Here is a 9,525-nt window from a genome sequence, read left to right on the forward strand (position 1 = left end):
TTTAACAACAGTTTATCTGCAGCTTAGATCTGTTTCACTGAGGCATATTTTAACAAAACTTAACATCACTATATATATACAATTATATAAGTACTTCTTGAGCAGTTCATCACTTTAAGTATGTATATATATATATATATATATATATATAATGTGAAGAACTGCATAACAATTACATTGTACTTCTAGGTTCTAGGATATAATATTTCCATATCCAATATTCCTAACATATGCATACGGCCAGTTTCCTTTAAGATTTCATGCAGTGCTTCTCCTGATGACCTCACAATCGTGTGATGTCACAATAGCTAAGGGCAGTATATAAGTCACAGTTACTCAAAGAAAGAGGTTGTTAGAAAGAGACAGCGCTCTCACCAGTTGAAGTCTTTTCTTTCAAACCGAACTGCGAGTTCAAATAACAAATATGAGCCAAAAAGGGAACAGGCAACTGATTTCTCTTGAGGCACCAAAAGTGACAAGGAGTCCTCTTGAATATCTAAAGAGGCAGAACTCCTTCTTTTATATTGAAGGCGGTAATGGGGCAAATCTGTAAGTATTTCATTAAAGATAAGGATAGGTGCCTAATATGTACAGACTGGACTCTGATATTTAGCATTGGTCCATATACATTTTGTATTTTATTATATAAACAATTATTTTCTATGTTTAAATGTAGAATAAGCCATCTACAGCCACGTACCTGGCTGTTTTTAACAATAGTTTATCTGCACCTTAGATCTGTTTCACTGAGGTATATTTTAACCAAACAGTACATCACTATATATATATAGATAGATAGATAGATAGATAGATAGATAGATAGATAGATAGATAGATAGATAGATACATAACAATTCCATAGTACTTCTAGGATGTAATATTTCCATATACTATACTGCTAACATAAGCACATGGCCAGTGTCCTCCAAGATTTCTTGCAGTGCTTCTCCTGATGACCTCACAATCGTGTGATGTCACAATAGCTAAGGGCAGCATATAAGTCAGAGTTACACAAGGAAAGAGGTTGTTAGAAAGAGACAGCGCTCTTACCAGTTGAAGTCTTTTCTTTCAAACCGAACTGCGAGTTCAAATAACAAATATGAGCCAAAAAGGGAACAGGCAACTGATTTCTCTTGAGGCACCAAAAGTGACAAGGAGTCCTCTTGAATATCTAAAGAGGCAGAACTCCTTCTTTTATATTGAAGGCGGTAATGGGGCAAATCTGTAAGTATTTTATTAAAGATAAAGCATTTTTTCTGTCTGTAAATATGACATAGCTTAGCAACCATTTCAAGTTGAATTGAAGCAATATGTTTGGTTAATAATAATTTGTTCCTCTACTTCAGTGTTAAAGATTATTGCATGAATAAAGGGTGGACACCCATCCAGGATAAGACCAGGAATGACTACATGTTGAAGTGGTGTTCCATCAAGAGAAGATCTAACTATATATCTTTTCAAGAAGGTAAGTATGCCAAGCTTCCGCTACATATCATATGTATAATTTTATGCAGATCATATTTTATTTGGTTTGTATAAGACTATTCTAGTGTTCAAATATTGCGTGGTATTATAGGGCTGTGGTGTTTTTTCAAAGATATTAAAAACTCTAGAAATGCTCTCTATATTCTTTAAACAGATTATTTAACAAAGTAAGAAAAGAATGATAAAGCATATCGTTTATTAAAACCCATCAAGATTGCTATGAGGATATGACAGATTTAAATAAAACATAAAATAACAGCTATTCCAGTGCTAGGTTTTTATATGAATGACATGAAAGATCAGGAAGCTTTAAAATATTGTTTCACATACCTTTTTTCTAGGCAAACAATTGATCTACCAGATTCCAAACAACTGGATTTTCACTACAAAAATTGGTCTTTTAAGGTGCTTGAGGGACTACGAAATCCAACAAAGCAAAATCTGGAACTCAAAGTGAGTAGCAGTTTAGTTACCTTCCTTTAGAATATTCAACAGCAATACCCAGCACATTTATCAGGGACAGTAATACTGAGAAGCTGTGCGATACAGATACTCTGTAATACAAAAGCAGTTGCTTATGTTGGTAGGAAGCCTTCTAATAGTCATCTAGGATGGATTTGGGATTTTCTCGAAGACCTCTCCTAGACTGTCATGTGGAAATTGTTATTTTTAATACTTCTTGAATAAAGAGTAAGTAATAGTATGCAATATGCCGTGTCATTGTAAAAACATGTTTAAAAAGATATGTTCATGAAAACATTCCTTGGATAGAATACAATACAGGATGTTAATTGTCTTGTAGGTAGAAGGCAGAAGGACACAATATTTATTCTTATTACAAATATAAATGTATTAGTATCATTGACTCTCCACATTATATGTTGTTGTCTTTGAACAGAGAACTGAAAATGGCCGATTTTTATCCAGAGTCCTACCGTCTGGACATTCCATCAGAGAGAAAAACATTCTTCTCTCTTTATAAAGGTAAGTACTCATAATATAGAACTAACAGCCACAGCTAACACAGGGAAGTTGGAGTAGGGGTTCTGTCCCTTAATTTAATTTAGACACCCTTGTGTTTAACTACAGGTAAAGGCTTCTGGCAGTTGTCCAGAATGTTCAAATGGGACATTTTCTGCCATGCTCCTCATGTGTAATAATGTACATTTTAAATGTACTGGATGTACTGGAAGTCACTATACAAAGTTTACATTTCTTTTTAATTTGCATTCCATGAATAAATAGAATTCACTAATTGCAATTTCATTTCTATCTTCAGATTCTCAAACATGGATTTGTAAGCCCACTGGCCTAAACCAAGGACGTGGCATTTTCTTGCTGCAAAACTCAACGCAAGTCAATGACCTACAACGCCAGATGAGGCTCCATAAGCATGACCGTAATCATGTCCCAGAGGCCAGCATTGTACAAAGGTACGACACACATTACTATGAGAGCATGCAGTTACTCGTGTTACTTTACTAGTATTATTATTGTATGATAAGGTTTGAAACAATTCAACAAAATGTCTTAAGTTCAGGTTCTGGCCTTTAGTTTCTGTTTTAATAACTATGTTATTTAAATCACAGTGCTAACCAACTAGTAGTAAATATTGAATTAGTTTTAATTTGTAAAGTACTTGATCATTATAAGTAATTTATTTGTTAATTACTTGATGTCAAAATAATTATTTTGATTAATATTTTCACCACATTGACCCATCCCCCGTCTCTGCAATAAAGTATGTAATATCCATAGGAAACTGTAATGTTGAATTTTTAGAATAGATTTAAATGTTCACTAAATAGAGTACATTTTCTTTCTTGTTTTGCAGATATATTCCAAATCCTTTGCTTCTGGGTGGACGGAAATTTGACGTAAGGTCCTATATGATTATCTCATCCACGGAGCCTTATGTCGTTTTTTTCCGTCATGGTTATGTGAGACTTACCTGTGAACAATATGACCACCAATCTACTGATCTCACTAGCCATCTCACCAACCAATACATGCAAAAGAAGCATCCATCTTATAAGGAATTGAAGGACGAAACTATCTGGTCCATGGAGAGATTTAACAACTATGTTAACCAAGTCTATGCCTCCAAGAAACATCTACCCAGGAACTGGGTTCTGAACACCTTCACGGTAAGGAAAGAATAAATGGTTACTGTACATACATATAGCTTTAATGAGATGGTTCACAAGCGACCTTGTTCACTATAGGGGAAATATCGCTAAGAAGGAATAATTAAGGATTATGGGAAAATGCACTTAATCAGCATTAGTAGAATTATTATGTAGAGTTTTGATAAAATGGGGGAAACATTTTGCAGGGTTTAAGAGGGTTTTTTGCAGAGGTCTAGTAGTTTCCATGGGGTTCAGTGGCTAGGTGGTTGTGAGACGATGGTGTCTTCACACACTATATTAAAAATTTAAAGAAAAACATTTATTTTTCATAAATTTGCTTTTAGAGTACACAACATCTTGTAAATCTACAATGTAGCCAGGCAACCACAAATAAAACTTCCATATGCCTGTCCCTACTTACCAATTTTATGCACTCCTCTGTAGTCATTGGTTTCATGGTATTCAGGCATTATTGATACTTCCTCTTCTCCAGTTATAAACTTAATTTTCTTGCCTGTTCCAAATAATGCTTATTGGCGTATGTATGATAACTCACAGTTGTTCTCATTGTCTTCCTGTTTCCGCAGAAAAAGATGCAGCTGATAATGGCACACTGCTTCAAATCGTTTAAATCGAGGCTCACAAGTCGCCGGGGGTATTTTGATCTCATCGGCTGCGATTTCTTAATCGATGAAGACTTTCAGGTAATCTTACAATTCAAAACAATAATAGTATTCCCTTCTAGAACATAAGCACCATTTAACAAAACAAGTAGTATTTACTTTGATATGACTACGCAGGAGAAGTTCTAGAGTTACACTGTTAAGACTCAATAGTTTATGTGAAAATTTAAAAATGTGAAGTATTCATAAAAAATATTTCAAAAACATCTTTTTATTGAGTAAGAATATTTTATATCGCATCATTTTATAAAGCTTTTAGTTAAAGTGAGTATCAATAGAGTAACATAAGAAAAGTCTGAGAACATAGATTTGATGAGATTTTGCATTTGTTCCCTTTTGACTGTAGAAATATGTTTATGGTTCTTTCAATATTGAATCATAAGTAGTCAGTGTTTTGTATGTTGTATTTTTATACTAACTATTTTAACAGGTGTGGCTCCTGGAAATGAATTGCAATCCATCCTTGAGCACCAGCTGTAAGGTTCAGAAGGAGGTGATCCCAGGGGTTATTAAGGATACACTTGGTAAGTTTATGTATTTGATGTATTGACTTCACCTAGGACGCCACCGCAGTGGTCCTATTTACCCTACCCTATGATGTCATATCTCAGCACTCTACTTTCTCAGTGATGCAAAGACGACAAGCAAAAGAGAGGGAGCAGGACAAATGGTTGCTCCTTCCTAAGAAGGGGAGCACACGCCATGCAAACCCTGGGGGCTATCCTATTTGCATGTAGTTATAGGGTTGATGTTAAGCAACTAATGTTGTATAACCTTATAGGATAGGATTATGGTATTCACAGTACATATTTCCAGAGTACAACACAGTCATTATCACATCAGTCTTATTCATGCTTCTAGTCTTGTTTTTTGTCCTGTAGTTGAGTATGTCACCAGCATTTAGGTTGTAATATTTTGTAGCAGAGAAAAAACAACAGCACATATTTCTGGTTCACTGAAAGTATTAATTACATTATTATGTTTTTCTCTTTAGACTTGACTCTTGAAATCTTTAATAAAAGAAAGGGCGAACTAATTCTTCCACTGAAAACTAAAAACCAGTGTGTACTTCTGTACAATGGACAGATGAATCAGGTGACCGTGAAATCTGACTGGTCCCGATCCACAAAAGTTCAGAGGGAACCACTGAATGTGAAGAAACTTCCACCAATTGTTAAAGCCCCTGACACCAAAAAAAGAGCCAAGCAAGTAGACTCGAGGATAACATCAGCACCACCAGCAGCAATGTCCAAAGTCCGCACAGAGAAAGACTCCCTCAGATTACCACCAATACTCAAACAAAAACCTGTGCGTAAGTCTTCTGCTGAACTGCCAGATGTCAGAAACAAAAGGAGTGACTCTTTGCAGACTTCCTCTGCAGGCAGACTCAGTAAGATTAAGGCCTCAAATGTACTGCCAGATATAAGAAACATGAGGAACTCATCTACGCGGACTGCCTCTGTGGAGAGACCCTCGACCTCTGAATGTAAGACCCCGAGGATCTCCAAGAGGAGCTGCTTGTTAACACCAGCTCCACCATCAGCTGAAGTTAAACCTCTGAGAAAGTTCCAACGTAGACACTAAAATCTTCAAGAGACAAACTCTTTGCTTATTAAATTAAGGTTTTAGTTAACATCCATTGCTTTCAAGTAGAAATATATTATAACAATAGGATAACTGTGTTGTAGGTGTGGCATATAACAAAGGATGTAAGGTTGGGTGGTAAAAGAGAACGCAAAACAAAAACAAAAGAACTAAAATAATAATGTTATTGATCACATTAAAAAACATAATGGTGAAATCAATCTAGATGTCGCACAACTGCAGTACAGCTGGAGAAGGGGACCAGTACAGTTTATATCCCCTAGAATTGAATAATAAGTTGGCCAGAATTAAACATTTTCAAGACCTAATGCTAAGCATCTCTCCTTCTACATAATGTACAGCTATGCTCCTCTCTAACTCCCTTCTTACACACCGTATTTGCTCGAATATAAGACAAGGTTTTATTTTTAGAGCAAATCATCTTCTATTCAAAGTTGTTTTATAATCTGACCTCAAATAGAGGTCTGACTATAAAATTTAGATCCAGATTAGCGCCCTGAGCGGGACTGTTTTCTTAATCCTGCTCCCGCCGAATTTCTGACCATTACCGCCTACTCCTGCAACATGTGCGTTCCACTCCTGTCCGTTCCCGCAAACATTCTGTATTTTGTTTTTATTTTATTTTTTATAGGAAATTAGATTATATAATTAGAAAAAATGGTATCTGAATAAAGGCCTTCTTGTCCTGTAAAAAAACAACAATATATAACTTGTGTGGGTACACTAAATAGGTGAGGAGAAAATTATAGCTAAACACGAGCAGTACAAAAGTGTTTAAACAGCCTTGGTCTCGAAGGGGTGATTAGATATATTTATTATTCTGACGATATAAACATCATGCTAAGTGGATGCTTAGTTCTATTTGATGTATATATATAATGCAAACCGAATAAAGTATAACAAGTAAATATTTAGTCATATATAGAAGGCCTGGTGAGTATTAGGTATACAATAGTATCAAGTATACACTCAATGGTAAAGTATACATATGTTTAGTAATGCAGGTTGTAAGTTGTAAATAACAGTCGATGTACGTCACAGTTACAATTAATGGCTGGTAAACGTCATAAGTTGTCCATGTGTAAAAACGAAAAAAATAAGTATTGGGGAACTGAGCAGGTCAAATCCCAGTGTTGTCACCAGACTACAGGGTTTTAACAGTAGTGACCATCAGGTAACAGTATCAGTTCATAATGACTGATAGTACTTGGCAACTACAAGAATAACATAAGTATTTTAAAGTAAGAAGGAAGTATAATCAAGTTCCTCATTAAGACCTTGAGGAGTCAGAGTATGTAAGCTATCAATCCAAATGGTTTCCCTTTTACTAGACTTTGCACATTCGTTTTTGTACGAATGTGTTTTTGTGCCAAACTAAAAAAGTAAACAAATGAAAACGAATGCGTGATAAGGAAAATCTTTGTCATTCATCCATTTGTTTCGTTGCTGCGGCCACCATTTTAACTACACTAAGAGGAGGAGAATCTCGCCATTTTTCCTGCACTTGGTGAGCCTCAGCCTGCCCTTTTTCACAGGGCCTTCCCTGTTTTTTTGTAAATTATTTTTTAGAATAAAATAAGACTGGCAGTATTAGGTAGAAAAATCAAATAGCCTAGTGAAAAAGCCTTAGCCTAGTCTAGCAGAAAGAAGAGATCTCTCAGGTTATTAAGTTAATCTTGCTCGTGGTGTTGTGTTTAACATTTTAAAGCTTAAACTTAAAAATGTATGTTTAAAATAAATGTTTAAACATGTAAAGCTAAACTAGCCGGTTATACTAATTTTTGTGAAGTTAAGCTAATCTTTCTTTGTAGTACTGGTGCTGCCTTGTGCTTTGTGTTAGCACAGAAGATACAAAGTACATTTTTCAAATTTTCAGTCCGTCAGTGAAGTGAACTTATTGGGCTAGCAAGCCCAGCCACATAAGTGCTGCGGGTTTTATTCAGCAAGCAGTGAAGCTTACCTAACTGTTTTGCTGTTAACTTTTATTTTTTTAAATTCTTTAAAGAACAATTGTCTGTGTGTCGACGACTGTACTAAGCAAAGCTACAAGGTAGCTGAAGTAGTAGCACTAACAAAAGGAATTTAGCTAAGGGTCACCCTTGATAAAGCCTTTATCGGCGAAACGTTGGAGATCACATTTGTTGTCCGCCCTCCTGTCTATTTTTTGTTTTTGTGTCTTAATTTTGGTATTAATTTTAATTTTTATTGCATGTATTTAACTGCTGATTTACTCCCACTTGTAATATTGTCGTTTTAAACATTGTTCTCATATAAGTTATATTTTTTCTTAATTATACAGTGGGTTATGTGTTCTTTTTTTTTTTGACAAGTGCATCTCTTACTTTTCTATATTGTCCATTGTGTAGCCATTGGGATGGGATTGGGGCTCTTGCACTGTCTTTTGATTTTTATACGCTTACATGATTTTATGTAATTTAGAGTGCTGCCTTTTGCCGTATTATGTATTTGGAGGCTATGTGTATTTGAGGTAGACGTTGAAGCAGTTTGCACTTTAATTTAACTATTGCAAAATCAGTACTCTACTCTATAATTACCAGTCTTTTGTACATTTATGTCATTTGTGCAAGAAGCCTGTAATAGTAACTATTTAATTATGTTATGTATTGCAGCCTGTTACATTTATGCAGGACAATTGCCCCAGAGGCCCACTTTGCCGCCCCAAGCGTTTTTGTTTTTTTTAAGCGGAGGAGAGAGTGGGGTTCCGAGTGGTTTTCGCTTACCCGCTCGGCGCCCCTCTCTCTCCTCTGCGAACCCTCTAGCTCGGTTTCGGTGCCGGCTTGTAATGCTGAGCGCCGGAAAATGACATAATTTCATGGCAGAGCAGGGAGACTCGCCGCAGGACCCCATATAAGACACTAGCACTTTATTTGTTTTATTTATCAAATGTATCTTTATGTTAATTGAGTGGTTTAGTACAGAAGGGGTTACATAGTTACATAGTTAGCTGAAAAAAGACATGCGTCCATCAAGTTCAGCCTTTCCCATATCGGGTTAGAGGACATAATTGATCAAGTGATTGGTATAGAAGGGGGTAAATGGTTCTATAAATGAGAAGACTGGAGGAGGAGAGATTATGCACCCGAGGAAGCCGATGCAGGGCAACGGTGAAATGCGTTGTGCTGAATACGCCCATTGAGGAAATGGACGCAAAGGAATTTCGTGAGAATCAAGCTGTCACTGCAATTTCTCCTCTCCACAGAAGATATTATTTTTTTTATTTATATTAAAGTTGTTACTTATTTTAACTATTTCTCCTCTGGTCTTCTTCTGTTATACTGGTACACAGAAGCTCAATTCCTCTTTGATAAATTAAAGTATTGTTTAATGTTCACACATATTGTGGTACCTTATTTTTCTGTTTTGTAAACTTGAGCTAACTAACTAGTGGCTATAACTTGAGAATTTTCTTAAAAATAAAATTAAATAACTAAATTTTTGGATAGCCTGCACCACTGTTTGCACTGCAAAAGTTTAACAGTGAGCACTTTTTGGCAGACTGCACACAGCAGCACAGTGCAGTTGCGCATTGTTTTCCAGTAGCACTTTAGAGAATCTTCCTCGAAATTTGTTTTGTATGTGATTCTTAATTACCGTAAATAAAC

The 9,525-nt window shown here is 35.7% G+C and overlaps 1 protein-coding gene across 1 annotated transcript; it reads left to right on the forward strand.

Moving 5' to 3' along the window:
- The first annotated feature begins 1,099 nt into the window (after nt 1-1,099).
- On the forward strand, nt 1,100-5,881 carry LOC128497673 (protein polyglycylase TTLL10-like). The gene is made up of 9 exons (XM_053467836.1): nt 1,100-1,224; nt 1,347-1,465; nt 1,827-1,938; nt 2,384-2,469; nt 2,765-2,918; nt 3,320-3,632; nt 4,202-4,318; nt 4,728-4,821; nt 5,292-5,881. The coding sequence occupies exons 1-9, from the start codon at nt 1,100-1,102 to the stop codon at nt 5,879-5,881; spliced, it is 1,710 nt and encodes a 569-aa protein (XP_053323811.1).
- Nucleotides 5,882-9,525: the final 3,644 nt, after the last annotated feature.

The sequence above is a fragment of the Spea bombifrons genome, chromosome 5 (genome assembly GCF_027358695.1).
Source record: "Spea bombifrons isolate aSpeBom1 chromosome 5, aSpeBom1.2.pri, whole genome shotgun sequence".
In the NCBI taxonomy this organism is placed as follows: Eukaryota; Metazoa; Chordata; class Amphibia; order Anura; family Pelobatidae; genus Spea; species Spea bombifrons.